Source organism: Antechinus flavipes, chromosome 2, assembly GCF_016432865.1.
Source record: "Antechinus flavipes isolate AdamAnt ecotype Samford, QLD, Australia chromosome 2, AdamAnt_v2, whole genome shotgun sequence".
Taxonomy (NCBI): domain Eukaryota; kingdom Metazoa; phylum Chordata; class Mammalia; order Dasyuromorphia; family Dasyuridae; genus Antechinus; species Antechinus flavipes.
In genome coordinates, this window is record NC_067399.1 from 581,607,546 (window position 1) to 581,623,891 (window position 16,346).

At 43.7% G+C, this 16,346-nt stretch overlaps 1 protein-coding gene across 2 annotated transcripts in view; it reads left to right on the forward strand.

Annotated features, from left to right (window-relative positions):
• The first annotated feature begins 829 nt into the window (after positions 1–829).
• NEURL1 (neuralized E3 ubiquitin protein ligase 1) overlaps positions 830–16,346 on the forward strand; it is a 92,107-nt gene continuing 76,590 nt past the window's right edge. Inside the window, exons 1-2 of one of the 2 annotated variants that reach the window (XM_051981345.1) lie at positions 1,484–1,580; positions 6,065–6,170. Coding sequence is in view for 1 of the 2 variants with exons in the window: in XM_051981342.1 (XP_051837302.1) it covers positions 1,496–1,580 (85 nt within the window). In the remaining variant the exon portion in view is untranslated. Of the gene's footprint in view, positions 1,581–6,064; positions 6,171–16,346 lie in introns of both variants that reach the window. The other variant, XM_051981342.1, reaches the window with a different exon arrangement.

Sequence of the window (16,346 nt, forward strand, 5' to 3'; positions counted from 1 at the left end):
CTGCCTTAGAAGCCATTTAGTCCAGGCATTTTATATATTAAAAAACTGAATAAAGAGATTAAGTGACTGCTCTGTAACACAGTCAATAAGTATCAGAGTTCAAATCTGAATCCAGGACTTCCTGATGCTATGTCCTGTATTCTATCAACTCTGCAGCCCATTCCACATCCTACATCTTTTGTCCTCATCCCCGTCTCTTTGTTGTCTGTATCCCAAACCATTTCCCCCACTTTCCATCTCTCCTTCCCAGTGCTGTATACATGACTCTGACAGCCTTGGATCTCGCCCACTCCCCATAAAGAATCAGACCCCAAAGCCCATCCATGCCTTCTTCTCCCTTAGGCCCACTGCCCCAAAAGTCGTTCCTGAGAGAAAGAAGCTGTCTTATCTTTTTTTCCAGGAGGGGGCCTAGTCGGCCCATGCCCTTGTTCACGCGCCGCCGGAGTCGCCGGGGCTGAAGGGCAGGTAGTGTCTCCCCTGAACTCAGTGGTGCAGCGGTGCCACATCTGGCCGAACGTTGGACCACTTGTCGCTAAGTAGCTCATTCACCGGCGCAGCTGTCACCATAACAACGCGAATGAGGGAACGGGGGCCCCGGGGTGGGGGTGGGGGGGAGTGGAGGGAGGAAGGAAGGAAGGAAGAAGGGAAGGAAGGAGGGAAGGAGGGCGGCGGCTGGCCGGGGGAAAAGATCAGACTCGGGAGTGACCAACAATCCCAGCCCCGCCCCGAGGACCCCCTAGAGCTCAACACCAGCAACCCCCGCCCCAAGCAGACCCCGTGGCTAAAGGGGATCAAAGAACACACAACAGCGGCCAGCCGGAAGGGAAGAGATCATGCCCGGAGAGTGGCAGAGAAGGGACTGTGGCGAAGCTGAGCACCCCCAGCGAGGTCGGTGGCCCTAGACTCTATGGAAGCGGAGGAGCGCGGCCGAGCCGCGGCGCAGCGCAGCCTGAGCAGGAGCCCGAGAAGGACAATAAGCAAAAACTGGAACAAGAACAAGAGCAGGAGCCGAAGAAAGCGGGGGACCTCTGTGGGGCCCGGCCCAGGGACCCTCAGAGCCAGACACCTAAGCGGCCAAAAGGCAGCCCGGGCGGGCAGGAAAACCCCAAGCCCTCGACCACTGGCTGCCCGGCCCAGCCCGGGGGAATGGGAGGAGGCTAGACTGTCCGAGCGAGGAGAACTGGAGCGGAGCGGGCGCTGTCCCAGGGGCAGTCCCGGTTCATCTGGAAACAGAAGCGATTGAGTAGGAGGAAAGCAGGGAAGGAGAGCGGTCTGGGAGGCAGCGCAGTCCGGCGGCGGCGGCGCAGCGCAACGCAGCGCAGCCCCCTCCCTCCGCGGGCGCGCACCCTCGTTCACACGGACACAGACACGGACACGGACACGGGCACTCTCCCTCACACACGCACACGCGCGGAGCCCCGGCTCCTTCCTTTCAGCTTCGCCCAGTCCCCTTTTAGAACACCGTCGTTAGCCTAACCCTCCGGTTTTGGATGTCATGGGTAACAGCTTCTCCAGTATTCCCGCCCTGCCCCGGGGCAGCCCTAACAGGGGGCCCCGGGTCCATCGCCAGCACCTTCAAGGTAAAGCGGAGCTATGGCGGGGAGGTGGGGGCACTTGACTCTGGCGGACTGGGCGAAGCTGCGGGAGGGGAGGGAGGGGAGCGAAGGGGCTGTGCACATCGCCGGGGTCTGGGCACAGCTGGGGGAGGGGAGGGGCGCACCGTTGGGGACTGGGAGCTGAGAGGGCAGGGGCATTGCTGAAGTCTGGGCACAGCTTGGGGAGGGAAGGAGAAGGGGAAATAGACCCTACCAGGGATGGGAGACGGTGGGGAGAAAGCCACCACCTGTTGTACGCACTTGAAGAATAGGCTTTTCTCTTAGAATTGAGCTTCTGCTCCTGGGGATGCTCCGGAGGGCCCGGGGTGGTGGGTCCAGTGACCTGTCTCTCAGCATCTTCCTCATTCCGGCATCCGGCATGGTGTCTGCAGAACAGAGAGAATAGTGGCATGGCAATTAAACTGCATTATCGGAATAATCCCAAACCGCTCTGAGGAGCCCCCCTCTCGGTGCACTTGCTGACAACAATCTCTCTGGAATGGTTTACACCTTCCTGGATCAGGTTAAAGACCAGACCTCTAAACCTCCCAAACAGCCTTTCACTGTTCTTCCACTAGGTCAGGAAGGTTTCTCGTTGATCCAAAGATGAACAAGTCCAGTCCAGATTGGACCGGGCTTTGGAAGTTGGAACTTTGAAAGGAAAAGGAGATGATTCTCTGCCTCCTGAAATGTCACTTCCACCTCCCTAACTAGCCCAGGAAACTGCTTCTGATGATCCCTGGGTTGGACCTAAGTATAGATGGAAGGAGATATAGCCAGCTAGACAATTCTTGTGAGAAAGATCTGGGAGTTTTAGTGGACTGCAAGCTCCATATGTCAATAGTGAGTCATGGCAGCCAAAAAAGTTAATGCTGCATTAAGTTCCGCTCTGCCCTGCTCAGGCCTCATCTGAAATACTTTGTTAGTTCTGGGCCCCACATATTAAAAAATTCATAGAGAAGCTGAAGAATATTAAGAAAAGCATGACCACAGCGTCAAAAAGACTATAAAATGAGTATCAGTGGGAAGACCAGGGATGTTTAGCCTGTTGAAAAGATAATTTAGAGGAAATCTAATAGCTATCTTCTATATTTGAAAGGCTGTCATGTTCTAATGCAGAGGTAGGTTTCTGATCTGTCAGGAAAAACCTTTTAAAAATTGGAGTTAGCCAAAACCAGATTGGGCTGCCTCAAGAGTTAGGGGATTTTCTTGATTAGAAACCCTAGCGAATAACCGTGTCTTGGGAGCATTGGAGAAGGGACCTTTGTCCAGGCCTAGGTTCCACTAGTTGCCTCTGAGGTCTGCTCCAGCTCTGAGACTCTCTCCTTCTGACCTTGTGAAGAAGCCTGGACTTTCCCAGCTGCCTTTGGTGAGCAGTTACTGGCTCCACCTCGCAACAGTGTATTTAAATCCTTTGGAACTTGTTTGTTTTTCTGGTCTATGCCATCTGGGAAGGAGTTCCATAAATACATTGCCTACAGTATACCAGTGGGACTGCTTTTATTTTTCCCCTTACACATTTTTGGGTGGTCGGGCTCCTGGTCCTAGCATTCTGAGATTGGGTGGCCAGTCTTTCCTGTCTGCTGCCCTCTTCCTGATGTCAACAGCGACAATAATGGACATATATGTATACACACCTGTATATACATATATATATATACACATCCCAGTTATATATATATATATGGTATGATATTAAGTCATTTTCAATCATCTCAGGCTCTTGTCATAAAGAGTCCATTTACCTGTTTGGGGCAAAGATTATTGAAGCAGTTTATCATTTCCTTGTTAAGCTCATTTTATAGATGTAGAAACTGAGGCACAGATTTGAGTGACTTGCCCAGGGTCATACAGCTACATTCACATATAGGGCGGCTAAGGAGCACAGTAGACAGACTACAGATTTAGGAATCCAGAGGATCTGAGTTCAAATCTAGCCTCAGATACTTACTCTATCTTACCTCCTTTAGCCTCATTTGCTTCAGCCTTAGAACAATCAATATCTTTCATTCCCAGGAAGAACAAGTGAGTCATGTGCCAGTCTCAGTGGCCAAGGAGGGAATAGGACAAAGAAACAACCTCTTTAGAAGAAAAATTCCAGCTATAGCTGACTCCCATGGCATTAGGATTTACTTGGACCACAGTTTAAGGATGATGGGTCTAGGAATCAATGACCATGTGTTCCAGCTGTAGCAAGATCTCTAGCTACTTTCTGACCTTCAGAAGATTCATATTTATAAGACCTGGTCCTTAGCCCATGAGAAGCTTGGAGGGAGGAGAGATCTTCATGCAAAGCTAACTAACCATACCAGGCAGAGTGGCTCAGTGCCCAAAGAACGGTATAGACAGTAAGTGTAGTGTCACTGATGCTGAGACTGGTCAATGCAGGTTTTTGAAAGAAGTGGGATTTGAGGAGAGGAGAAGAGATTCTAGGAGGAAGAAACTGCATCGATACAGAGAGAGGGTTCTATGTGGCACAGAATCATAGCATCTAAAACGGGAAGGGACCTCATTGGTCATCTAGGTTCGATTCCTCACGTTTTATAGATAAGGAAGCTGACTGGTCCACGTTCCACAGATAGTAAATGGTGGAGGCGGGATTTCTCTGATGCTGATTCAATGGATAATGGTCCTCTGACGCTAATTCTGAAACCGTTTTCATTGCATCATGTATATTTGATAATAGTGAGAAGGCTGGCTTGGCTGTAGTTAAGGGTTCATGGCAATTGAGAAATGAGCCTAGGAAGCGGTGCGATCTGGATTTGTTAGTTTGTGTGATCTGGATCTGTTATTTAATGTGTGACCTTGGACTGCCTGCTTCCTGAGTCTCAGTTTTCCAATTATGTACAATGAGGGTTTTGAGCTTGATCTCTCCGGTCCCTAATTAGCTTTTAATCCTGTGAGCTATGAAAGGTGGTTTGGGGCCAGATTACCAAGGACCTTAAATTCCAGGATTGGACACTTACACTTCATTCAGTGTATGTGATGTCCTGGGGTTTCATGTGGCTGGCAGGTTTCTTTTTCTTTTTTTCAAAAAATGTTATTTTTTTATTTTTAACATTCTTTAAAAATTTTTTGAATTCCAATTTTCTCCCTTCCTTTCATCATTCCCCACTGATCTAGAAAACAAGCAATATGATATCAGTTATACATATAAAACTATGCAAAACATGTTTCTATATTAGCCATATTATGAAAAAAGCAAGATGAAGAAAGTCTAAAAGTTATGCTTCAATTAGCATCAGGATTCATCAATTCTTTCTCTAGAGATGGACAGCAATTTTTAAAAATGATGAGTCCTTTGGAATTGTCTTGGATCATTATATTGCTGAAAATAGCTAAGTCTTTCATAGTTGACCATCATTGCAGTGAGGCTGTTCACTTCACTTTGCATCAATTCATGTAAGTCTTCTCAGATTTTTCTGACATTTCTTATAGAACTATAGTATTCTATCACAGTCATTATGCCACATTTTCTTTAGTCATTCCCTAAATGATGGACATTCCCTTAATTTCTAATTCTAATTCTAAAAAGAGATATTATAAATATTTTAACATATGAGTCATTTTCCTTTTTCTTTGAGCTCTTTGGGATACAGAGTAGTGGTATTGCTGGGTCAAAGGGTATGGACAGTTTTATAGCTCTTTGGGCCTAGTTGCAAATTGTTCTCCGCTATGATTGGACTACTTCCCAACTCCAGCAATTGTGCATTAGTGTCCCCATTTTTCCATATCCCCTCCAGCATTTGTCATTTACCTTTTTGTCACATTAGCAATTAGATAGGTGTGAAACAGCTGGAGTTGTTTTAATTTGCATTTTTCTTATCAATAATGATTTAGAGCATTTTTTCATATGACTATAGATAACTTTGATTACTTCTAAAAAGTGGGCAAGTAGGTTTCTTGAGGCTTAAAGGCCTTTGTTGTGCTCTTTATTTTTTCCTCTTCTTTTCATGGTCCAGAGATCCTGGACCAGACAGCTACTATTATTTCTATCTTCCTCATAACTTCCTGGACTTTTCCATATTCTCAATAGTCCTTTGACAGCTTTGCAGAATTATACACGCCTATCATTTTAGGATGAAGAAGGGAAATCTGTGTTTTATAGGGAAAGGACTCCATTCTATTATCATTAAATAGCCAGTTTTCTAGTTTTATAATGATTGTAGAATAATAGCCCGTGTTATTTACATAGTGTTTAATAGTTTACAAGGTCTAGAGAATCTCCTGGAGAAGATGTTCCTTCTATTAATTAAAGTCAGCACCTTCTCAGAAACTTCATTTTTTATTTTATTTTATTTTTTTGCTGTGAGGCAATGGGGTTAAGTGACTTGCCCAGGGTCACACAGCTAGTAAGTGACAAAATGAATCTAAGTCTCTTGATTCTTTGACCAACCACACTGTACTGCTGAGAATGGTAGTAAGATGACTGATCCCAAATCTAACACAAGACAACCTTGTTTCTCCAGTCCCCACAGACCCTCTTCCTACCATCTTTGAAACCAGTGATTGTGCTATACAGAAGGAAAATGTGCTTCCTGCGGTGGTGACTCATCAAGACCTGTATTCTGCCAGGTATGGAAGGAGCAGATACCTTCCTTCAAACCTCCACCCCCAAACCCATCAAGTCTGGATATCATGAAGCTTCCTTTTCTCTTTACTCCATGCTATTCCTAGGAATTAAACTCACTCCCTGTTTAGAATCAGACTCATATCAGGATAGAGATACTTACTTGCATACATGCTCTGGAGTCAAAGGATCTGGGTTCAGGTCTGCCCCTGAAGTTACCTGTGTACCCTCAGGAAAGTCTGTTACCTTGATGGACTTCAGTTTTCTTGAGTGTAAGTTGAGGGCTTAACTAGATGGGTTTGGAAATTCTTTCTCACTATAGAACTATGATTCTATTTCTGTGATTCAGAAAGTCTTCTGAGGAAGAGTTGGAGCCATGGGATATGTGCAAAGCCAGGAAGGAAAGATATTGGGACAAGATCTAGGAGATGGCAATCCATCATTGTGTCCACTATGGTCTGTTAGAGATATCTAACCCTCTTTCTGCCCGACTCAGGGAAATTGTTCACTTTTCTCCTTGATTTGCAGTGACTGGTCATATGTCAGACCATGCTTTAGAAATCCATGACAACCTCCCCCGCCTCTTTCTCTCAATTGCTTTTCCCCAACTTCTTTTCTGAATTCCCTTGCAATAGCTATTTAGATGGAGGAAGCCTGGTACTTTCTGTTCCACTGTTGTTCAAAGCTGATGTGTAGGTGAAGGAGGGCAAGGGGGCTGACTCTCTCTGGGAATAATCTAGCAGTCTTTTCTTTCTAGCCCAGCACTTTTTGGTGATCCCCTTCCCAGCCCCCACCCAGGTGTACCTCCATTTAATTCAGACTGTAATTGGATCAGGGCTGGCCCAGAATTCTGTTGCTGAATGAGCCACCTCCAGTGTCTCCTTCCTCCTTCTGTAATTACCATCTCTGGATTTCTCACTATTTTAACAAAAGCAAAATGGAGGAAACCTGGTGTGAGGATGAAAATAGTAGCAGAGAGTGCATGTAGGCTGTTGCCGGGTTGTGGGTAATCAATCAACCAACAGGCATGATGATTTACTATGGGCCAGGCACTGTGTCAAGTGCTGGGGATAATAAAGAAAGACAAAAACACAAAAATAATCTCTGCCCTCAAAGAGCTTATACACTAATAGAAGAGATAATAAGTAATTAACTATGTTCATACAAGATCTATATAGAGAGAGTTGAAGTAAGGTAATCTTAGGTGAAAAGGCTCAAGTGATCTGGGGAAGAATTTGGAAGGGAGAGAAATAATAGTGGGGGAAAGGGACAGACAAGAAATCTTTCCATTGTGTCCTTCATTTCTCTAGAAAATCGGTTATAACTTCCAAGTTGTTCCTGTTAGGCTAGCAATTGGTAATTCAAGAGCTTATTACCTTCTAAGTATAATTTAAGTTTTCCCCTAAGTATATTAACTTATACTTGTTCCTAACTAAATTGACGGTTTCTCATTCCTCACACAGTCTTCAGGCAGTCTTAAACTTTTCTGTGTAATAAAAAGGTCATTAAGGTTATGAGTACCTGATGATCATGTTATCTGAAAGCCTACTGATTTAACTATAGATTTAAGACCAATCCTAGCCCTATTAGGAAAAGGATGTATAAAGACACGTGGGTTAGGAATGTAATCTTGCCATAGATGTGGAATCAGTCAGTCAAACAATCAATCAGTCAACCAATCAAACAATTAACCAAGAGGCATTCACTGGCCTGTAATAGTTTGCCTATTCAGGGATATTGTTGTTTTTATCCATGCTTTGTTCTCACAGAGGACCAGTGACTTCACTTGGGTGAATTGGATTTGAGTGAGAGATTCTCCTCCAGAGTCATTAAAGTCAAGATGATTGGCAGTGGCCGAAATCAGGAATGTATAATGGGGCTGATAGAAGGAAAAGACATGGATGCTTCCTGCCAATAGGGGCCCTTTCTGGCATATAGAATAGCCAGTGCAAAAGCTTGGAGGTGGGAAATGGGAGATTGAGTATCCTGTGTGAGGAGAAAAGTGTTCAGTTTGGCTGAATCAAAGAGCATAGGGGAGGGGATAATATTTGATGAAGCTGAAAAGAAAGGTTGATGTCAGCTTACGAAGGACTTTAAAATGGAAACAAAGGATTTTATTATTTATCCTAAAGGTAATAAGGAATCACTGGAGTTGATCAAGAGAATGACATAGACAGACCATTCCTTAAGGAAAACAGGTTAAGGTTGCCACGTAGAGGACGGAGAGAAACACTGAGAGACAGGAGTTATGGACCCCAATTAGGAGACTGTTGTAGAGTAATCCACGTGAGAGACAATGAGGGACTGAGCTAAGCTATGTGAGTAGAGAAAAGAGATTGGATGGGGGAGATATGGGGCATCTTAGAGGTAGAAACCGCAAGATTTGAAAACCAACTGAATGTGTGAAGTGAGGGAGAAAGAAGGGTCAAGAGTAATGCTGAGGTGATGAATGGGGGACACTGAAAAGAGGGGAGTGCTTTCGACAAAAATAGGGACATCACCACATAATGGTGGGTTTGGAATTGAATACCAGGAGGAGTAGATTGTGAGTGGGCGTCATTGAATGTCCTTGGGCAGGGGGGACAGACTAGAAGATGGGAGTATTATAGTCACAAACTAGAAAACTACTTTTTCTGATGTAATAATAGTAATAATAGCATTTATATAGCACTTTCTCTATGCCAGGCATTGTGCTAAGGGTTTTACAAATTGGAGGTACAAACTACCTCTCATTTGATCCTCTCCACAGTCTTGGGTGCTATTATTATCATCCCCATTTTATAGTTGAGGAAATTGAGGTAGAGAGAGATGAAGTGACTTGCCTAGGATGACACAGCTAGGAAGTGACTGGGACCGAATCTGAATTGAATTCTTCCTGATCCACGTGCTCCATCATTGTACCACCTAGCTGCCTACTGGCCCAAATGGAAAGTCTTTGGGAGTAGATACCGAAGCCTGACTATCTCCCTCTTCCACCATTCTCCAATGACTCACTGTTTGTCCAAAGGTCTTTATACTTGTGGACTCAGGTTATCGCCATCCAGATTGGCTTGTCAAAGGCTGTATCCATCTGACACCTGTTGTTTTCAGAGCCTCTCCCTGGAACAGCCAAGGCTCCTATTTGCAATTATCTGCACTTATTTCATTGTGACCAAAAGCTAACAAAACCATCCCGTTTATAATAACATGTCATTCCCAGGGCTCTCCGGGGGGTATAGACCACTGGGCTTTTCTCTTTCCATGCTGGGTCCCCCACCAAATCTAGCCTATATGGTCTCCTACATAGTCTATTTCAGTGGCTTTTAGCTGGTCTCTGGAGTTTCCTCTAGACTAGGCTTCTTAAACTTTTTCTACTCATGACCTTTTTTTCACTTGAGAAATTTTTATGTGACCCCAGATATAAAGGTATATAAAATAGGCATACAAATCAAACATTTATGGATAATAAATCATAATTTCATGACCCCACATTTAGTTATGAGACCCTATGTGGGGTTATGACTCACAATTTAAGAAGCTGGACTCTAGACCAGAGATTCTTTACCTAGAGTAAAGGAGAGATTTCAGGGGGGTCCATAATTTTGGGTGAGAAAAAAACTTACATCATTATTTTTACTTTATTTCAATTTCTAATTAGAATTTAAATTTTCCTTCAATTATTTATAAACATGATTCTGAGTAAGGATCTATAGACTTTACCAAACAACCAAAGGACAGGTTTTTTTTTTTAATCACCACAGAGTGAAAACCCCAGGTGTTTAAGAATAGCGAAGTAATGATTTGGATTGTGGGGATTTGGGCTAGAAGAGTGGGTTGAGGCCATGTCTTGAAGGGTCTCCAATGCCAGGTTGAGGAATTTGGGCTTGATTAGGTAAGCCCCATGGGGAAAATCCGAAGGTATCTGAGTAGGGTTTTAGAGCTGTTTAATTCAAAGGAAAGCAGTTAATGAGGATGGTGAATATGACAGCATGTAAATAAGATTAAAATAAGAGAGACTGGAAGAAGAGAGGTGGTTTTGGAAGCTCTTTTAATCATTCTGGTGAGATGAGGGCCAGAAAACTCTTTGAGTATCAGAGATACTAGATAGGTTTCCATACATGATCAAGTTGTATTCTACCTCGTATAACCTCTAAGGTTCCTCTCAGCTCTAAATCTGGGATCCTGTGCTCTGTGTTGGTGTACTTGAACAGTGGACTTGATGTTGAAAAATGGACTTAAATAATAACAGGACAGATAAAGGCTACGTATAGGCCTGAACTTCTCAGAAGTAAAAGTCCCCACAGAATTTAAAGAATGGGAGAACCATTCATCTTGCTTAGAAATGGGAGAACAGACAAAATCATTTCTCTGTGGCTCCCCTAGCAAGCCAGATTCTCTTGGGTTAAACTGGAAGAATTTCTAGCCCATAGTTGTGACTATCTGGCTTCATATAACTCTCCCTTCCTGAGCAGGACATTAGGGACTAAGAGAGAGCTTCTCTATATTCTGGAAGCAGTCAACATAGAAGGTGGAAGGGAGTTTTTCTGAAAAGTTCTGCTTTTTGTTCTACTCACTTCGTAAGCCTAACCTAAAGCAGACGTAGTGGAATTTCCTTTCAGACTGCCATTAGTCTGTACATCCCAGAGACTTGGGAATACACAGGAAATTTCTCCAAATCTTGGTGCCTATGAGGTGAGGAGGAAAACCTTTGTATCTCCTCTGATGGAATGTATCCTTGAGCTCAGGGACTATTTCATCTTGTCTTTTTATCCCCAGCCACTAGTACAAATCCCATTATATAATAGGCATTTAATAAGTGCTTGCTGATCCATTGACTCATTACCTGTCCCAAATAAAAGCTATGGGTAATCAGGGCCCACCATTACCATTACTGATGTCTGGTTTCTCTGAGCTGAGCTGCATGCCTTTCTTAAAGAAGATGGGCATGAGGGGAAAGTGTTAGAGAAGGGTCAGCAAACTCTTGAACCATGTTGAGAATCAGGGTGGAATAGCAGAGCCATTCCATGACAATAGAGTGCAAGTCCCAGCTCTGACACATACTGGAAATCTCTCAATAATTTAGGTAACTCTGTAAAACAAGAAAGTCAGCATCTTTGATGGTAGAGGGATTTTCTTCCCCTGAGAGTTCCCAATGTCTAAGAAATTATAAGTCTAGTCTATAAACTGGAGGAAAGGAATTGGTAATTCAAAGCAGTATGAGGTACCATCCCAGATTAATCTCCCTAATGCAAAGGGAGGTAGAGTAATATAGTGGAAGAATCACTAGCTCAAGTTAGAGGAACTAGATTCAAACCCTACCTCTTATGCTTATAGAACCTCAGTTTACCCATGTGTAAGATGAAATAATTATGCCAGATAGCATGAGGTCCTTTTCAGTTCTTGATCTTGAACGTCATCTCTCTGATCAGAGTCACTTTCCAGCTCAAAAACCTTTAATAGCTCCCTATTTTCTATGGAATTATGTCTAGCCTCCTAAAACTCTCTATAGCCTGCCTCTAAACAACTTTTCTAGACTCATTTATTTCCTCTGCTCCCCGTCATGTACCCTTTGCCCAAGTTAGACTGGAACATTCCCTTTTCCATCTTAGTTTACTCTGAATATTCACTCCCCTGTCCCCTATCTGCCCTTTGATGTCCTTCCTACCAATTTTCAAGATTTCATTTAAATATCCCTTCCTCTGTAAAGCCTTTGTTGATTTCCTCTACCTGGAAGTGAGCTCTCTTGTTCTCATAGCTTTTTGTATTCCACTTATAGCTACTTTCCTAATTTATATGTATGATGTTTAGCTATGTACATGAATTTTCATTCCTATTCAATTAAAATCTCCTGGAGTGGGGGAGGGACTGGCTTTTTCCTCTCTGGTTCATGTAACTCCTTCAAGGTTTAGCCTAGCTCTTTGCACATAGTAGGAGCATAATACATATTGAATAGGTCTTGTGGATTTTACAGGTTAGGAGGAAAGAACAATGGAAGAGAGGAAGGAAAGGAGTTTAAGATGGTAGACTTCCATGGGAGCCTTTATCAGGAATTCTGGCTCATCATGGTCTGTGGCCTCAGTTCCCCTCAATCAGTGATGCTTTCAGTCCCGGAGCCCTGCACACACACACAGGGGTGAGAGGCTGGGTGCTGCGTCTGGCTGAGCTCGTTGCTGTGGCAACTCCATGTGGGATGCACATGGTTTCCTTGGTAACACTTAAGAGCTGGTTTGGTGGGTGGTAGGGAAGGCTGGGGGATGAATGTGTGCCAGTCAGGCTGCATGTCACACCAGCTGGGAGTGACGCTGAGCAAGGACAGAGTGGGGGAGCCATAGTTAGGTTGAGGTCAGTGTTTGTGAAGCTTTGTTTTTGTTTGTCAAAAGCACACACAAAAAAATTCTGTTTTTTGGAGAACCTGAATTGTGGTTTGATGACGTCACTAGATCAGCCTCGATCCTTTTCCTCCAGCAATCCATCCTTCCTTCCCCTGAGCCCCGAGTTCCCATATCCTGGAGATGGACCTTGTTGGGCCCTTCCCAGAAAAGAATTAGAAAGTGGGAGGAAGAGAAGGAGACGGTAGAAGACAGGAAGGCTCCCTAGGCCAGGATAGCAGCCGAGACTCGGGCCAGAAACTTTATTGTCCAGGGTTTATTAAAAGATACTTATCAGCGATCATTACCCATATCCTCTTGCTCTATCTAAATGAGCAGGTGGTGAGTCGTGATGGAATAGAAAGGGAGAGAGGGGAGGAAAGAGGGAGAAAGAAAAGGAAAAGAGGAAAAGATACAGAGAATAGAAAAAGAATGGGAACAAAAAGAAATAAAGATAGTAGCCATGTAGATAAGGATGACACAGCTTGGTTTCTGGTCTGCGCATTGGATCAGTTGGACCAAGGAGAGCTGCAGCATGTGGTAGTTGGCAACAGGATTCCAGACCTGAATCCAGTTCAGTGACATGGAGGAAGGCTCTATGGACTTTAGGGTCTTCACCAAAATTTGGGGCTCTGGACATGGTTTTAGGGAGAGGAGCTTTGGGGACCACGGAGTCTCCTCTGAGAGGTAGCCCGCTGGCCGTGGCATTTAAGAGGGAAAGGAAAGCTTGGAGAGCTAAAGAACCTCTCTGGTGTTGAGAGGCAGTTTCTGGGGCCAGAACCGGGGGCCAGCCTAGGTCTGGATCTCATGTTGGATGCCTGGCCTCCGCCAGCCCATTCCAGATGCCAGCCTGGTGTTATGTCCAAGGAGATTTCAGCACAAAGTCATTATAGACCCATTCCTTGCCCATGCCCTGGGCTTTCTCCAGGGTGATGCTAATTCCTTAAAATACCTGCCTCCCCTCCCACTGCCCTTTATAGAGGGGATGGGAAATTCGGGGTCACAAAGTGTTTGATGTGGTCTGTCTAGGGATTGGAGGTAGGAGAGAAGCAGAGATGCAGCTGGGGCTGTGGACCCCAACAGTCACTGTCCTCCCTGTATTGCCCAGAGTAGCTTTGCCTTCCTTGTCATGCTCTGTCTTGTCACTGGAATTGAGACAAGTAGTTTTGTACCCCATCGAAGAGGAGATGCTTCTGACTATCAGTGAGGTTGAGGTGGTAGGCTTTCCACTTTGGGTGAGGGTATCAACTATTTCTGGGTCTCTCTCATACACGTGTCTTCCCTATCCTGCTGGTGCTCACTAGGTTGATAACTAGTTCCTATTGTCCTTAGAGCTGCTCTGACCTTCTTCCAACCATCCTTCAGTTCCCACTTCCCTCCCCACTTCCTTTATTCATTCATCCATTTATTTATTTGTTTGTTTGGTGAGGCAATTGTGGTTAAGTGACTTAGGGTCATTCAGCCAGGAAGTGTTATGTCTGAGGCTGTATTTGAACTAGGTCTTTCTGATTTCAGGACTGGTGCTCTATCTGCTGCACCATCTAGCTGCTCCCCACCCCACTCCTTGAAAAAAAAATTTTAATTTATGAAATAAAATAAGCATTTTCATAATATAGTATAACAAAAAAGATGATTGCATATGAAACTACAAATCTATTATGTGCAACCTGCTATTCCTTTTAAATATATAATAAAGTTATCAAGTACATTTCCTTTTTTTCTCTCATCCCTTCTCCCATCTAAGCTTTTAGATCACTTCATCATCCTGATCAAGATGCATACAACCTCCTTCTTCCCCTTTCTTTGGTACAGAAAGAAATTGGGATAAAGATTAGACCCTTGATTTAATTGGTTTAGGGAATAGGATCAGGAAATAGGAAACTCCCACTAGGAATACTGGTCGGATTCTTTTCTTTTGCCTCCAATGCTGAGACAAGTAAAGGACTTGACCAGGGTCACACAGGCAGGAGGTGTAAGATATAAGACTGGAATCAGTTCTTTCTGGTTCTCAGGCTGGTTCTTTCTCCCTGCTCTACCATGATGCAGAAAAGATAGGCAGTTTTCTAAAGAAGATACAGTTTTAAGGAAAAGCTGAAAGATGACAAAAAATAAAAACCTAGATGTGATGCACTTATTGAGTCCATAACTATATAATATTGCCTCAAATGGGTCTGGCTAATCTAGTTTACGGTTTCTCAGGTCTTATTCCTCATCTCCATTCTTTTGGGGAGACCTGGCTCTCACTCCCTTCTCTAGGGATATCAGCCCCATCCCTTCTACCTTTTCCTATCAGGGGAATAACAGATTATGACTTGCTTAATGGGAGGCGTGAAGAACTGTGAGCATATCAATCATGGGAGACTGGATAGATCACTAATTGTGGAATCAGAGGATCTGAGCTCAAATCCCACCTCTGGTAGTTAACTACTTTGGTCTTGGGCATGTCATTTAATCTCAAAAGGTTTGGGTTTCCTTATAGAAAAGGGAAGGCAAGGAGCAGTGAGTGGTGCAGTGGATAGAGCATTTGCTGGGCCTGGAGCTGGAAGACCTTACTAGCTGTGTGACCCTGGGCAAGGAACTTTATTCTGTTTGCCTCAGTTTTCTCATTTGTAAATGAAAAGAAGGGAATGGAAAACTGCTCCAGTATCTTTGCCAAAAAGACCACAAAAGAGATCATCTATTAAAAACAACTAAAGTGCAGCAGCAATATTCCTTGCCTTTAGCTTAGTGTTTAAATGAGTGAACAACAAGAGTGAAGGGGTTGGATCTCTGATCCTATGAACCCATTCTAGAGGCACAGAAGCCTAAGATGCTTCTTTTCCCTCTGTGAAGAGTCTTTCTCCAAGAGTCATTTCTTCATAAGCTCAAAGAGCCTTAAAAATGCCCCTTTTGCATCTGATCTCTTGCCATCCCCATCAATAACCACAGGATAGGTTATTCTGTGTATATGGCCCTTGGGGGCCCTGAAGCCGTTATGAAGGGCCATCAGATTATGTGTTTGAGAAGAGATATTTCTGTACATGAACTAAATCATGTCTTACACATATACTCATGATTATTTTTTAAAATATGCTGATAACCATTGAGGTGAACAAAGCAAAAATTCATTTAAAAGCCCTTCTAAATTCATGGTAACATTTTGAGATAGCAATAGTAACTAATAGTAATGGTAATTAGGTAGTACAGTGGATAAAGTCCTAAACTGATAGTCAGGAAGACCAGAGTTCACATCTGGCCTTAGATCTTTACTGATTAGTTGTATGACCCTGGACAAATCCCTAATTCCTGTCTGCCTCAGTTTCCTCAGCTGTTAAATGGAGATAATGAGAGCCCCTACTTCTCAGATTGGTTGTGAGATAATATTTGTAAAGCACTTAGCACAATGCCTGGTATATAATAGGTGCTTAGTGCATGCACATTTTCTCCCTTCCTACCATCATGTGAGAATTTATGAAAAGTATTCTTGTAGAAAGGAGTCCTTATTAATTGAAAAGTTTGGGAACTAGGAGACCAGGAGGTGCAAAGTGGTTAAATGATTTAATGATTGAGTGACCCAAATGCATTAATGTCAACTAGAAGGAAGGCCTCAAGTACAGTACTCCAGTTCTGGCCCCTTACTATATGACCATTTTGGTAATGCTTTGAATGGAGACATGGATGGTATGTGTCAGTTTTGCAGATGACTCAGTGCAAATATGGTGAATGAAAGAGTCAGAATCTAGAGACCTTGAAAGGTTAGAATAATCAAGTGTAAATAGATGAATTTTTAAAGATAGAAATGTGAATTGCTACAATTGTGTTAAAACACCAACTGTGCAAGTATAGGATGGGGGG